The sequence below is a fragment of the Saccostrea echinata genome, unplaced genomic scaffold, assembly GCF_033153115.1.
Source record: "Saccostrea echinata isolate AGI-Se365-2 ecotype Australia unplaced genomic scaffold, CSIRO_AGI_Sech_v1 ptg000042l, whole genome shotgun sequence".
NCBI lineage: Eukaryota > Metazoa > Mollusca > Bivalvia > Ostreida > Ostreidae > Saccostrea > Saccostrea echinata.
The window spans coordinates 1,055,845-1,072,908 of record NW_026889791.1 but is presented as its reverse complement, the minus strand read 5'-3'; the positions used below and the strand labels follow the sequence as shown (position 1 = coordinate 1,072,908).

At 32.3% G+C, this 17,064-nt stretch overlaps 1 protein-coding gene and 1 long non-coding RNA gene across 2 annotated transcripts; both read right to left on the bottom strand.

Annotated features, from left to right (window-relative positions):
• Nucleotides 1-3,199: 3,199 nt before the first annotated feature.
• On the bottom strand, nucleotides 3,200-4,214 carry LOC133201122 (uncharacterized). Its single transcript, XR_009723051.1, has 3 exons — nucleotides 4,119-4,214; nucleotides 3,503-3,614; nucleotides 3,200-3,370 (listed from the first exon to the last, which is right to left on the bottom strand). It is a non-coding gene; the product is annotated as an uncharacterized LOC133201122 (long non-coding RNA).
• A 627-nt stretch (nucleotides 4,215-4,841) lies between these two features.
• LOC133201005 (multiple epidermal growth factor-like domains protein 10) lies at nucleotides 4,842-13,372 on the bottom strand. The gene is made up of 9 exons (XM_061336807.1): nucleotides 13,351-13,372; nucleotides 11,146-11,379; nucleotides 9,312-9,566; nucleotides 8,780-8,917; nucleotides 8,356-8,493; nucleotides 7,976-8,107; nucleotides 7,470-7,607; nucleotides 6,375-6,515; nucleotides 4,842-4,990 (listed from the first exon to the last, which is right to left on the bottom strand). The coding sequence occupies exons 1-9, from the start codon at nucleotides 13,370-13,372 to the stop codon at nucleotides 4,842-4,844; spliced, it is 1,347 nt and encodes a 448-aa protein (XP_061192791.1).
• Between the last annotated feature and the right edge of the window lie 3,692 nt (nucleotides 13,373-17,064).

Sequence of the window (17,064 nt, the reverse complement as noted above, 5' to 3'; positions counted from 1 at the left end):
AACATTTGTTACTTAAGAGAATTTTCTTGAAAAATAGTGGATAACACATTTATAATAAAAAAAATAGACACAGTCTGGGTTGAAATTTTAGAAAATATTATCATATTTGAGTAAACTTTTATTATTATAAATTTCTTATATATTATTATAAGATAGAATCAGGAATAAGGATTTTACCATGATTATATGTGCGTAAGGTAGGGTCACATGCTCACGACCAAAATTTCCTTCAATAAAGTAAGTAATATCTAATAATAAAAGCATTAACTAGGAATCAATTTGTGTTAAAACGATTATATTTGAAGTCACTCTCTATCATGTCGTCATTTGGAGAATTTCTCTGCACACGCGTAACTTTCTGAATTTTTTTCAGGAATGTTTAATGAAATATTGGTAATAAAGCAGAATGAGAATTGAGGCTTTTGATGACATTGGGGTGCATCTTAGAGGAGTTCATCATGTTTATATAGATCAAGGAAAGAAGATTGTACAGACTTAAATATTTAGAAAATACGGGGTACTATTAGAATATTAGAATTAGAATCACTAAAAGTTTATTATGAAAATAGGGCAAGGGATATTTTCATTCGTACGTTTCGAGATCATGCCTCCTGGTAAACAAAAACACACAGACAATAAGTTGGTGGTAGTAGTTTAATGAATTAAGTGCACCGTCCTTAACATGAAAAATATAGTAGAGTTTCGAATATGCATGGAAAGTTTTGACTCTGCCTCTGTTTTTTAAGACTATCCATTCGTATTCGAAATACCTCAATTTAGTTGCTTTCGGTCATTTGCATTAGGTATTCTTTACGTTTTGGTTCAAGGCATACACCTGTATAAATTGACAGACGACGAAAAAAAAAGTTTTTCAACAATTGAAGAATATGAATATGTAAACTGGATTTCCAGATGGTAATACATGTATATCTTTACTAAAAGAAAGTTGTAAAGGTAGAAATTGGTGATTATAGTTCGATGAATGTAAGCGTACAAAGAAAAACGGGGGAAAATCTAACATTCACTTTTTTTTAAATATCAGGATCAGGAACACATTAAGTACCTTTGTATTTCATTGCCAAAACCCTTTAAAGTTACGCACTAAAACTGTTTAAGTGTTACTGACATTGCACATGCATCTATTGTTCAACATTCAAAAATTTCTCTTTCATTTACACATATTTTTAGCCGGGGTCATTGCTCTTCAGGCAATTTATCTCAGTGCTCAACCAAATATGCTGACTGCTTCCTAACCAAATTAAGCTTAGAAAAATGCGCTACACTAAACCACTGCCTAGACAACACACACCCTTAAACGAAGTAAACCGAGGAATTTTCTAAATATATAAACGTTATTGTTAATGTATTTCCATGTTGTCGAAGTGATTTATAATTGTTTAAAACATGCGTAAGATTTTGAACCCTCCCCCAAGTCTGCGTAAATACAGATTGGATTACTAGGCTAACGCTAATGCGGGGAGCACATTACCTGGTGTACAATTTGCTGCAAAACTCCCCGCTGAGGCTTCATCTATGCGTTTTACCTTGCTGCATCAATGTTTGTCTATTTCTAAAAGTGGTATAAGGTCCCATAACGGTACATTAAATGTATTATTTAAGCTGAAAATTCTTATTAATTTTTACTTTTAAATTTTGTCTTTTTTATGTTTTATGCCAGGAAATATCCTTTTGTGCCTAATTACATTGTCTTAATTTTTTGTCTATTATTTTTTCACCTCTCTGTAAATGAACCCGTTCTCGGTAGTTTTGATTAATACATTTGATCAGTGTATAGAATCAGCCGATACTCTCAACACGATTGCTCTCAAAGATATAGTTCCAATCCCGATAAGCAGATAAAACTTTTAACAAATGTTTCGAACTTTGGAGTAATCCAATCAGACATTGAAGATTTTGTTTTTAACTGTGACACAGTTTTTTGTGTTTTGTTTGTTAAACAAGCGTTAAAAATGTCAGTTATTTACATTTGCTAAGCAACGACACTGGGGACTACTCGTCATGCAAATAATGAAAAATAATTGAACAGTTAAATAAATAATAATAATAATAAAAAGAATACAAATTTATTTGGACCCAGCAGTGCAGTAGAACTAAGTAGAGCTTATACTTGGAAAAAGAAAAGAAAAAAAAAACTGATGAAAAATTATTGCACAGTTTATAAAAATATAGTAAGTTACAGAAAACCAGAAAGCTATGTTTTGAATTTCATTTCGATCATCAATAAATCGGCGACAGATTTTAATCCTGTATCGTTTTAAATAGAATGAATCAATTCACTGAATAATTCAGTAGCAAGCCAACATCGGGTGTTTTTTTTTTTCTCTTCTTTTTGCACACTGGTATAATGCTACTGTACCTTTTTAGGGTACCAGATGGCACTCCATATTGTCATTTTGTTGTACATGTACATATGCTTACATTTAGAAATATGCTACTTGATTTGCTGCTAATAAATTGATTTTACAATTAGGACCTAGGGATATTTTTAGTTTACGGTATTTTTTTTAATTCGCTTCTGCTGCAAAGTGTATGTTTATTTTAGTCAAAGACGTTTCGATCTTGCGGGTTGTTAGCATATTTTTGTCCCGAGTCCATTTTATTGATTATACTCATTTTACCGTTTTGTCATTTATTTGATTTATTTTGAATAAATATTCATTCTTATGCCTCTTACTTGTGTGTTAGTGTTAATGTGTTTTAATGTTAAATGTCAAACAAACACAAGTTTTAAAAGCGTTATTAAATGTACCATTTTAAAGAATGTGATTTGTGTCGTCCATCATTAAAGCTCTTTACTTACATTGAGAATGTATATAAGGGTTTGCATTGTTTGCTGCTAATAAAGGTCTAACAGTAGTACGAAATTGCTATGAACATGAAGAAATATACACCATATATAGAGTAAGTGAAAAAATTTTTAAAGATCGCTTGCAACAAAGGGTGCAATCTGTCAGAGTCTTATAAATAGAAGCGCAACTATAGGTGTACATTCTTTTCTCTCTCTTGAGCAGAACATTTATACATAAATCAGTATACCGGCTTTTGATATCTTATCAATTCCGTGATTTGATATCAATTCCATATTTTTCTATTTTAATACACAAGAAGATATAAAAGTTATTATACTAATATTATTGTTATATAAGTTATAAGCTCAAACACTGCAGCTTCATTCTCCTGTTAGTTTTCATAAATGGATTGATGACTTAATTGATCAACGTCTTCGTATACTACACTGTCTTCAACATCATCATCGAGCTGTGTATCCAGCTTAGTAGGTTTTGTGGATAAATGTGTAGTAGTTTTCTCTAGGTCATTCTTTTCCTTGCACGCCTTCTTTTTACAACTCCTAAAATGATTATTTTAATAACAAAAGTTATATGGAAAAGAAGTAAGCTAATATATTTTTATGATATTTAAAGGCATGAACTACATGTAGGTCGGAAGTTAAAATGGAAAAATTATAATAAATCAAACTCACCAGAAAATTAAAGCGATGTTTAAGCCAAAGCTTAAGCAAAGAGAAGATAGTATTCCATACAGACTTGAGGGTATCTGGTCGCTTGTATTAGAATCCAATGATCTTCTTATAACTACAATAACATAAAATAAAAATATAAACGTGAATATCTTTCTGAAAAAAAAAAAAAAAGATTGCGAGAGTTGCAAAAGTAATCAAATGATACATATATTTGGACTCAAAATAATGTAAAATAAATTATTTCATATAAAGAAACATATTCATATATACAATGTACACACGCAAAACTGTTCATTAACATGGTTTAGGGACAATAGTGCTCCCTTTTGTTGATACTAAATGGTATATAAGTATTTAATTTTTTTCTTCCATAGATTCTCTCTATATTTCTGATAAATAATAAAATTACATTATTTAGAGTCCAAATATATGCATCATTTGATAACTTTTGCAACTCTCGCAATCTTTTCAGATGTTTTTCACACAATTTTGATTGTTTCATTTCGTTCCTTTTCTAAATAGAAATTGTTCTATGTTTTAGGTTGTTTATCGCTAAAAGATATTAAACTCGGTTCCTATAAATAGCATTGTTGCCAATAATAGATAGTGTTTATACCATTACATTGTCCTGATATTACATCACATCTCTTGGTAAAGCTACAATTGGTGCAGGATTCTTCGCAGTTGTATCCATATCGTCCATCCAGACACTCTGGAAAAAAAAGACTGCTCAATATGTCAAAATTATTATTAAAATAATGCACAATTATATATATTTGTAAAACAGATATATCCCTACTTTAAATTTTTGTATGCAAAACGCAGGCACATTCCCGTTTATTTATTATATTCTCAAATTAAATAGGGAAAATGCTTGGTTTAAAACATTTGTTAAAAAGTACTATTACCCTATGCATGCATTTAATGTCTATAAGATCTGTATCGGGTGTTTATAGAAAGACGGCTTATTTTTACATAATTCCCGAGCATGAGGAAGTTGCTCCTAGCACCTTTTCCTGTTAAGAAATTTGTCTCAAAGAAAACAAAATAAATTGTACAGCCAAAAGATACTGTATTTCGTTGAACTTTTACGATCCTTGTAGCAGTGCATATATTTTCTAATTTTAAACCTGTCACGTGACAAATAGCTGATTAAATGATGTCGCTTCGGCCAAACTCAGAGAACCGATAAATAGGAATGCAAAAAGATCAATTAATATTCATCAAAACTCATTCTGTTAAAAAGAATAATAATAACACCGTATTTAATTATTTTCTCGGAATATTCTAAGGCATATTTTCCATGGGTGCCCTTAACCTAGCTGCAATCACTTTTAATTTATACGACACCTTGTGTACATTGGATTCCTTGGTAACCTTTATCGCATCCATTCAAGCATGATCCATTTACATGATGACACTGTTCTTTTCTAACGCACCTTCCACATGACTGGGCACAGTTTAGTCCAAATTTACCTCCATCACATTCTATAAAAACAAATGTAAGATTGAAACCTGCAAATTGCCTTTATTTTATTGAGGGGGAAATGTCTTTAAAACCCCTCTTTTCAAAAACAACGGCCATTATGTTTATTTGCATAAAACACATAGAAGACTTCAACTGGTGGAATGACCTGACAACCCCTAGAATGGACTAGCCAATGGACTTGCCAAAGGGTGTATAAGGCAAATCTTTCGGAAAGGCAGACATTCAGAAGCTTGCAGAAGATGTTCGTTGAAAATCAGCAATAAAGAATTTAAGGGTAAGAGCAAAATAAAAGTATAAAAGTTCCAGTGGGAAGCATTCCATGGAATTGATATTAAGTTCTGGATGTAGTAGATCTAAAGAAGATTGAGACACCTGTTTCTTATCTATCAAAAGGAACCTAGGGGAGAAACTCGGTGCAAGTAGTACCTTACCCAGTCCCCTTCTCTCGATAAGAGAAAAAAATTTAGTCCTTTGGAATTTCCTCCTTAGACAGAGCAGTCTTAATAATCATTCCAATCATTAAATCAGACAGAGTAAAAGGAAACCTATATATCCCTTGTAAGAACCTGATCACACACGTTACATAGGAAATATCTTTAAATGTCCTCTTCACAAGAACAACTAAGCCGTTATTAGTCATATTTATACAGAAGCAACCTAAGGTATTGTATAATTAAGTTTGTCCAAATTATGACGGCCCAGGGATTAGGGAGGAAGTTTTACATAAGAAAATATAGGAATCAAATCGAACAAATCTGCTCAAGAACAGAAAAGCCACAAGTAGTAATATTATAATAGAAGAATCCTCAGGTTGTTTAAATTCAAATTTATTCAAATTTAGGATGGGAAATGTTGGGCTAAAATGAGCAATTAGAGATTTACATAGGAAAACATAGGGGAAAATACATCAAAATGCATCTCCTCTGGAACAGAAAAACCGTGATTAGTAGTATTGATATGAAAGCATCTATCCTGAGACAGTATAAATTTAAGTTTGTCCACCTGGTAAGCTTTTCAATCTTTAACTAATTTCTACATTTTCCTAGCCACTGTGCTCAGAAGAGCGATTTGGCCCATGGGCCTCTTGTTTAACATTCTCAGCATTTTGTCACTGTATACGGATAACTGCGGTAATAAAGCATCCATATCTTTGACGAAACATAAACGTCATATTTCATAATCCATTTGCCTTTCTGAAAAAATTACATCAAATTTGAGACAAAACATAAATTTCATATTTGATAATCCATTTGTCTTTCTGAAAAATTACATCAAATTTGAGACAAATCATAAATTTCATATTTGATAATCCATTTGTCTTTCTGAAAAATTACATCAAATATGAGACTTATTACATTTTTGTATAGATTACCTAATGCTTACTTTTGTCACATTTCGTATCTCTCCATCCTGCCTGACATCCTCCTTGACATTGTCCTGTCACGCTGTTACATTTACCAGGAACCCCACAGTTGATGCTGCACTTGTCCTGACATCCGTAGTCAAAATATCCGTCAGGACATTCTAAAAATGCAAGAATACTAAAAATAAGAATTAGGAATCATTGATACGTGTGATTGTCTTCTTGAACTGTGTTGTTACTTGTCTGCTTAACTGTAAACAAGCTGTTGTAAAATATTTATATTGACAAAAAGTTGTGTTAAAGGACCAGAAGAAACGTATAATACTTTTAAGAGAATTTCGATAGAAGAAAAGGGAAGAGGTATGCTGTAATTGAAATGTAATGACAAATCAATGCATAAAGCATGCAAGAAACCATATACGATGATAGGTGAAAATAACAGTGATCAATTTCATTAAAAATACGAATCGTGAACAAGGAAACGAAATAAGCTGCTGGACGACTACCACACAGGTGAGATCAAAAGTGCTTAGGAAGGTTAAATATTCCCTCCTGAAAGAATACACCCCGTGGACCCTCTACATTGATCAGATTTTTAGACTTTCTTGTAAACCATTTAGCATTTCTTACAAACAGGTTTGTATAAACTCCAAAGCAAATTCGTACAAACTGTGTAGCTTTTCTCAATGCATTTTGATATCTACTTTACTTTTTGAAATCAGATATAGCAAATAAAATTCGTAAAGAGAGACTTACCATTAAATCAATGACAAATGCATGTGTGATTTAATGTGTCTACAAATTATGATTCTAAAAAATATCATTTCCATGACCTTACGAAGAGAATGCATGTTTATATTTCAGCAAAGAAAGACTATAATTTGTATAATATTTTCACTTCCGTGCGGAATATAGATTGTAACAGTAGCCTTCATCCGTGTGCTGTGCCAATATTGATAAATGAACCATTTGGAAAAGGTCATGGATGTGATAAAATCTCCCCTACCTTCTGTTATGGTTTACCTACTTTGTGACAGCTTGTCCTGTTGGTAAACATGAACAAAAGTAAATGAACCATTTGATAAAGGTCTTGGACGTGATCAGATCTCCCCTACCTTCTGTACAATTCTCTCCTTGATAACTTCTGTCACATCCATTTAAACATGTCCCATTAATGTGATGACATTGTTTTGATTTCAAACAAAAACCACATGATTGATTGCAGTTATGTCCGTACATCAGTCCATCACATTCTGCAACAACCATTATTCAATTATTTATATTTTACGCATGAATACAAGAAAGTGTGTTTTAATGTTCATAGAAGAATTAAGAAACTCCTTGAAGGAGTAGATCTGATTTAAAGTAAAACTACATAACAATCATGATCCGTTGCAATAAATATATACAAGTTTATAAATTCAAATAAATTAATAATGAATTATTGAATTAGGAGGCATTACAATACACTGCATTAAGTCAGTGCTTTAAAATATTTTGTTAGCTAATAAAAATTTAAGAGAACAAAACCAAGGTCCCAGTAAGTGAAAGTTACAAACGCTATGTTTTTAAATTCAACCAATTGATTTGCATACAAAAAAGCTATATGAGCAAAAAATACCATTTTCACAAAACGTTCCTTTCCATCCATCGTAACACCCAAACTCGCAAACACCATTGAATCTGTTGCAGCCTTTACAGTTTGACGAACATTCTTCATCACAATTTTTTCCATGTTTACCAACAGGGCAAGCTGTCACAAAATAGGTAAACCAATGATCAAAATTCTGTGTCAGAAACCTCTATAACAAGATTATCTCAAAACAAACTTTAAACCAAGGAGTCAATAGGTCTAGTGTCTTTCTTCTTGCTTTTTATATCAGTATGATACACCAGGAAACATATGAGAAATCAAGAGACATATTGATGTATTGGACTGTTTACTTGAAAAAAAAAAGAAGAAACACGGCAGTTTTACAAATGGCTAAAAAAATAGCTCACGTTCTTCACACGAAACTCCTTGAGCACCTACGTCACATCCGTTTGGACAACTTCCATTCACGTGATTACATTGTTCTCCGCTACTACAGTTACCACAGGTGTACTTACACTCAAGACCGAATCTATGATTGTCACATTCTGAAAAAAAAATGGATTTCTACCTTTGCACATTTAATTATAATGGATTCCGACATCAATGATACACGCACTTCAGAACACTAAACATATTAAAGTTATTCACTAAGGGGAAAGCCTATGTAAAACTCTTTCAAATAAAGCCATTATTTTATAACATACATTTATTGGTACGATTTGATTAATATATGACCTTTGACATGACATTCATTTGTCGTCACAGTACATCAAAAAAAGTCTCACACACACACACCCTCACACACACAAACACACACACGCGCGCGCGTACCTTCTTCACATTGAGATCCTTTGAATCCGACAACACATCCAAGACACGTCCCATCTACAATGTTACAATGACCTTCCTGGCAATTCTGTGGACAATTTAGAATACAGTTTTCTCCATATTCACCAGTGGTAGGACATCCTATTTAAATAGTAGTAAATGATTTTATATCAGTATATCCCTTTACATGTATGTAGCTTCATAAATTGGTCAAGTTGCCTCAATCATTACCAGAAACATGTGCATGCAAACTTTTTCATACCAATGTAAAAAATGGTACTCAATGCTAAATATTCATAAGAAAAGTAATTGCGAAAGCTGCTACCTCAATTTTTTTTAGCTATAATTATCATTACAAAGTTTATCTGACTACGCGAGGTACATAATCACTAACACTAAACAGATTTGTAGATTGTTTACAGATTAAGGTCCCTTGAGAGATTATTTAATTCATATAAAAAATTATTAGGTGCAGTTGATGGATTCCAATTTAGACCTTTACTTGTTTCAGTAGCATTTTACTATGTCCTCTTACCATAAACTTCAAGTTCACAGAGCTCGTTGAATGCATATTGAGAATAACCATCCGGGTAAGAAACTCGTGGGAGTCTCTCATTGTAGTAGATGACATATTGTCCATGTTTTACGCATTCTATTTTAATATTATCCGGAATTGTGACTATGGTGAAGATTGTGTCCTTAAAACACAGGAACCCTTCATCTTTGTTGGTTGTATTCGATATGTAAATCGAGAAGCCAAGGAAGCGCGATGGGTAGCCATTGGTTAAGTCTGGTTTAATATATCAAACTATTAATATTGCCTGAAATATCTTTCACTGCAATTCATAGTTTTGCCGAAGCAAAATGTCTTGAAATAAAATTATTTCTATGAATTTGAGGGAATAACTTCTTTTAAAGAACATACATGTAATTCTTACTCTCTTTCTAGTTTGAAATGAGCATATTTCAGAGACATGCGTTTACAAAGTTTGATGTAAATCCTTCAAAAGACATGCAAAACATCTCGATGAATATTAATTTACAAAAGTATATTAAATGTATATTTTTTAGTTACTGAAACAAACATATAATATGTACAAAATACAAAATTAACATGCTCCTAATACCTTTAACATTATTCTAAAAAAGATTAAAAGGAATTGATGTTTATAAGCACAATAATTTACTAAGTCTAACCTTAATCATTGTACAGTAATACACGCTTAAAGTAAACACGGTATAACGAATTGACGATTAATGCGAAGTGATTTTTTTCCCCCGTAAGTTTGAAAAATTATGCAAACTTAATGGATATTACAAATTACGCTTATAACGAAGCAAAATCGTCCGTCTCTGACACTTCGTTATAAGGGTCGTTTACTGTATGTAGTAATTGTTATCCGAAGAAAAATCGAGACTCATTGAGCTCTTTATTTCATAAAAAATAACCGCAGCTCTGTGTGAAATGTCATGCCATCGAAGGCGTTCAAACAAATATTTATGACGAATATATTTTTTTTTTTTTCAAGCTGAATAACCCTGTCTTTTGAGAGATGTCTTCGAGTAATAATTCTGAACTCGTCCAAGCAATTTCTTTTACTTAAAATAAATTACCAGTTCTCAATTTTTAGAGCGCTTGTAAATTTTTTGGAAGAAAAAAAAAATTCAACTAGAAGTAAACCACATGTAGCTGTACATTTGAATAACAATTGAAGAAGATTTTGATCAATTCATTATTATTTTTAGATCAAATGAATTTATTTCAACGTTCTCTCTTAGATAGACCGAATCCCGCTAATCATTTTACACTGATAAAGTTAGAACTGTTTTAGAGCCGTCTATATGAACAATATTTTGAGAAGTGGGTTTTCTATCAATACAACTTTCGGATCAACAATACAATAGTTTTCAGTACTTACAATCAGTTTCTATAAATAATTTATAAGGACAAAAATATAATCAAATATATCATTCTTTGTCAGTTAATACGAGTATAAGCAATTGCAGCCATTGCAGAAAAAAAATAACCTGGTTAAGCATACAAAACCCAAGAAAGCATTCATTTTAGAGTATTAACAGACGATCGAGAGTTCAGCATATTCAAAACAAATTTGGTTGTTGACATCTTTCATATTTCTGACTTGTATGTTTAAAATAAAGATCTCAGTTTTTCTATAAAAAATGAATATCACATTGCTTTTTCAGGTGTATAATAATTACTTACATATAAAAGAATTCATAGCAAAATACCCACGTTACCAATCGCCGATCATTTTTGAATCTTAGAATATATACTATCATTTACGAGTATTCTAACATTGAAAAAGAATATGAACTAAGTTTTTAAATGAGGGCTATTAGTACGATACCCCATGGTAAATTGTCCGTCCTGTAGTAGACAGTTATTTGATGTATGCTGAGAATTCTTCCTAGATTCACCCACAGGGTTGCAGTTTGTCTTTTGTTGTCTGATATCGTACATTGTCCACCATTAAGAGACCTGTCCGAAAACAGTCCATCCACTGCATTATCTGACTTAGTGTTCCAGTAATAGGCATTATAGGGATGCTGTTGCCATGTCGGTTTATAGAAAGCAAGATTTTCTTAATAAAAAAAAAGGAAACAAGGTCTTTTGGTTACTGAAAAATCTTGAAGAAAACTTTATATAACAAGATATCGATCAGTAAAAAAAGAAAGAAAAAGAAAATTATATCTCAGAAATGACAAATATATACTCCTGAATTGCAATTTTAACATCTCAAAAATTAATATGCATGTTAATTGTAGATGAATTCCTGTGGCAAAAACAAAGCAAAAACCATCATATGCAATCTGTTATGAATATTCAATAATGCAATAATTCTGCTTAAAAATAGTTAGGTCCATTTTCTTAACATGCTTCAATGTACATAGACCGTATTAAGTATTTCCTTATAAAAATGCATTGACTGCATTTTTCTTAAAAACCTCGATATTACTTTTTCAGAAAAGAAATCATATATTTAACATAGAGTAACAGAGGCTTTTGTTAGAATTATTTTCACATTTACTATCGATAATCAATATAGATACATGTAGATACAGAAATTTAACATAGAGCAATAATATTAAGGGTTTCATTACATTGAAGTATTCATTGTTTCATTTTTCAAACACCAAGATGACAAAAGCGAATGAGCAAATTAATAAAAGGCCAGTCGATAATACTTGTATACCTAAAAAATAAGTGTTTATTTGTAGTTTTACGATAAGATACACAAACTGAGGTTTAAATAATATCACAGCTTAAACAAAAATAAATCGTGCAATGACTTCGCTAGTAGTTCTTGTAAATATTAAAAAAAAAAAAAGAAAAATACACTTAATAATTATTTCTGTTTATTTCTGTTATTCTTCTTTTTTATTCTCTTCCGTTTTCCTTGTCGAGAAATCTAAAAATCAACTTTAAATGTACGGCCTACGATGTCATTACAATGGCACACTTCCGGATGTGAACGTGACAAAACTAATTCAGTATGCAAATTCCAAAGTCCATTAAGTAGCACATGGGCACGTTTGCGACTGAGATATTATATTTCTATACAGTGAGGGAAGAAGTTAAATTTAAGCACAAAAAAAAAATTAAAGTAAAAATATTTTTTTTCTTTAATTTACATTCATTCATTTGTATTGGTACAATTTTGTCTCAAACACCATTATTGAAACATAATAATTATGATGTATAAATTAAAAAAAAAATTATCTACTTTTTTCCCTGATTTACTAAAACAGACATCATTATCGGTAAAATATAAGGCTGTGACAGGAGTAAAAATCGACAAGTAACCGAATTTTTTCGACTGTACGACGGAATTATATGTATAGAATCAATATAAGCAATTTTTTTTTTACGCAAGTATCGAAATTAAAATACAAATACAATAATTAACTCTAATGATAAATAGAGGAGTAGTTGAATAAAAATCATCTTACCATAAGCATTTGCTATATTTCCGACCAATATCAATTCCCCAAGAAAATATAACAACATAGCTCCCCTTTTATGTAGTGTGATACGGAATAACTTAAAAGCAGGAAGCAAAATCAAGTTTTTGTTTTAGAATAACCTATTATATAAATGAGGTAGAAAGGTCAGAAACTCATATTTTTCCGAAATGATTATGCGACTTAAGGTTAACAATGTACATTTAAAAGGAAATCCTCTTTTTGTTACTATAAAAAAGAAACAGTAAGAAAGGACGATATCATTATTTACATGTAAAGTAGGTAAAATCGTTTTTATTGCAATTAAGTTGGATTTTTGTCACAATATTTCGTTCTTTATAATTCCATTGGTAGAAAGTTGCTTTGTTAAGTATGTTTTAAGATTTTTCGTCATTTACTTCAATAAATGACATTTTTTTCACTCTTACCGATGTTGCTTTTTTTTACCTGCTCAACCAAAATCAAGTTCAGTCGTTTGAAAGGAGAACTAAAGAACATAAACTTGTTTTGAAGTACATTGTGCTTTATTTTTGTACATCATTTTAAAACCCTTTTCTCATATTTTAGCACTCTCTACTTATACAGAATACCAGCTGTCTCGTTTAAAGTCATCATTTCGTAAGTTCTATGGTCGATACAATGACCTTGTCAGCAAATACAATTTATCATTAAGTCAAATGCTGACTGACGTTTTTCATACTAATTATTAGGCCATTATTTACACACTGAATTGTCGACGGATTTTTCCGTTTTTTCCCGATCATGACAAGGAGCACACGGCGGGTGTGACCGGACGGCATTGGATGCTCACTCCTCCATGGCACCTGATCCCACCTCTGATGTTTGGAGGTCCGTGTTTGCTCTGCTCCTATTTTGTATTGTATAATGGACTTTTGAGCTTGAATACTGTTCGTTATCTCCATATATTTCATTATACAGTGATGTCGCCAGCGTGGCGCAGTGGTTAGAGCGTCTGCTCTAGAGTCGCGGAGTAAGGAGTTGATCCTTACATCGCGGGTTCGAATCCCACTGTGGGACGTGGAGACCAGTCCTTTGGATGAGAACGTATAAACCGAGGTCCAGTGTCGCAGTAGGTGTTAGCACGAAAAAGATCCCTCACTGCTCAATGGCCTTAAGTGCCGAGTGTAGGACAAAATTTGCAGCTCTCCACCGGCAAGTGGTGGCGTCTCCATATGAGTGAAAACTTCTAGAGAGGGACGTTAAACAACATACAAACAAACAAACAAAACTTATACAGTGATGACTGTGTCCACACCTAGTGCGAAATCCGGCCGGGCACTTTTTTTCAGCCCCATTCGCTTGGTTTTTGCTTGTACATGCAATTGACTAGGAATAAAATTTTATGTTCTTTTAATCCCCACAAATCTTTTTTTTTTTTTTTTTTCATTTCCAAATTAGAACAATAAGCCCTCGGATTTGATTTTTGAAGTTGTTACAATGTATTTATAAATCCCGTATAATTTCTTAACGTCAAATGTTACGGGACGTCCCAACTCTTCAAATATTAAACTATCAAAATTTGTACTTTTACATGTTTTCGAGGGCTTAATCAGAACCAGAAACTTGTCATAAATTTTTCATTCAAAAGAAATGAATTACAACGAAAAGTTTATAAAAATCCTTGCAAAAAAAAAAAAAAAAAAAAAATACAGGGCTCAGTAAATGTTCTATTAAGCCTCTCTCTGTTTTTCTCATTATAACATATGGAGAATTGTCAGGTTCTTTTTAAGAATACTGCTGAGGTTCTTAAGAAGCTGCCAATTCTCCACTCAAACAAGAGAATGGCAGAGGCCTCTTAGGAACCTCCGTTGGCTGCATACAGGTTCCCGAGGAACTTAAAGGACATGGTAGCAAAAACCAGATTGGAATATCCATTACCCAACGGAGGCTTTAAATCTTTGTTCTGACAGATGTCTTCTCTGTAAGCACAGCTCTGACACAGATGGCTTTAACAGCCCCGTTACAGTCCGCAGCTACAGAATTTCGGGGAAATTTTTCTATTCAAACAGAACTGCATAAATCTCATCAGTTGTAAAGTTTGCGCTAAATAGTACGTTGGAGAATCGGGAGATCTCCGCAGGAGAACCAATAATTACCGTTCGACCATTAAGACCAAGAAACTCAATGAACCTTTTCGGTACAAATGGGAGGACATGACAGTAGTGGTTCTTGACAATTATCCAAAATGGACCGATGCAGAAAGAAAAAAGCAAAGAAAAAATTTGGATGCATAGGCTGAAGTCATTCCGCCCTAATGGTATTAACAAACTGAATGACTTCACCAGGATGAACATGAGTTATGCCAAAATGTTTGGGGTGACAATCAAGACTTTTCTCTCCACATAGTTATTACTACCCAATAAATTCATATTTTCTTAAAAAAAATTTCTTCCCTTTCAAAAATGCTATGATTATTAGTACAATATTCAAAATAAATGTTTCAAAATTTTATAGGGTTCTTAAGTTATCAGTTTTCTTCTAATTCTGTTCTACCCGTATTCAATTTCCTTCACTATTATCTATTATTTTTTTCTAATATCCATACCTTTCTTTAATAATACTATGTGAGAGAGAACTCAACATTGGACAGTTTAATACCTTGCAGTGATTAAATATATATATATATATATATATATATATATATATATATATATATATATATATATATATATATATTATTGATTAATAAATATAAACATTTAATATAAACATTAAAAGCCGTCACGGTAGCTCAGTCGGTAGAGCGCTCGCACCGTGATCGGAAGGCCGTGAAGTTCGAATCTCGGCCGCGACTAACCAAAGTCGATAAAAAAATAGGTACATTTGTAGCAACTGTTCCTTCGGGGTCCTTCGGACGAGACCTTAAAAACCGAGGCCCCGTGTCACGAAAGGCGTTAGCACGATAAAGATCCTTCACTGCTCAATGTTGCTGAGTGCCGAGTAAAGGTCTAAATTTGAAACCCTTCAACGGTATATGCTGACGTCTCTATATGAGTGAAAAATTCTCGAATGGGACGCAAAACATTAAAAAGAAATACATGTACCAGCTCAAACAAATTTTGTTAAAAATTAAAGGTTTTATATTTAAACTATATTTTAATAGCTCCGAAAGCCTAGTAGTTAAAGCGTTTGACCTCTTATACAAAGGTCGTGGGATCGAATCCTGTCAACGGCTTGTTTTCTTTATATATATTTTTTTTTTTTACTTTTCTTTCTTTTCATTATTTTTCGCCAAATTAACAAATGTGTAAACTCGACATTTATAATTTGCGAGAGGAAATCATTATAAAAATAGTATTTTACCCATAAAAGCAGTTTTATTGACTGTATGATGGTGTTTTAATGCTGGTTTAAAAGTGGCTTAATGGTAGGTTAATTTGGGAGAAGAAATCATTATAAAAATAATATTTTACCAATAAAAGCAGTTTTATGGACTGCGTAATGGTGACTCAATGGTGGCTTAAAGGTTGTTTATGTTAGCTTAAAGATGGCTTAAAGATTCTTAATGTTGACTTCAAGACAACCATTCAACCATCATTAAGAACCTATAAGCCAACATTAAGGCAAGCTTAAGGAAGTGTTTCATCTTGTGAAAATGCACTTTCTTATTGATTATCGATGTTAGACAATATAACAGTTCGGTACCCTTTATCCCAACCCATTCCCCAATTTACCAACCCACCTATTTGATTGTTTTAAATCAAAAATTGATCTCCCCATCAAAGCAGAATTATTTCATGTTTCTATTTATTATATACAATGTACTTTCGATCAGTTAATGATTGTTGGCCGTGTCCTATATTCTATTCATATATAAATAGAAAAAAAACATACAATGTATTAATAAATCTTCATGCACAGTCATAAGAGTATATGAAGTCCCGGGGAAAATATCCAAATTATATCAAATCAAATAATCTTTTAAATCTATTCATAAGGATGAACTAATTAGATTCAAATTTTCCGATCCATGGTGTGTCTCTTTATATCCTGATACAACATAAGCTGGTTTAAGTAGAATAAGATATCTGAAGAAGAAGTTCTAATAGGAAGTTGATGAGAGAGAGAGAGAGAGAGAGAGAGAGAGAGAGAGAGAGAGAGAGGATTATGCCAGTAAACAATCTACTTTTAATTCGATTTAGAATATAAAAACCCGATTTTGAACGCGTAAATGCAATACATTCTACTGGTCGCAGAATCCTAGTGGTAGGGCACCTGCTTTGTGCTCGATTTTAGTTCCCGGTGGCGCACAAAGCCTAGTATCTTAATCCGGAATATTGGCA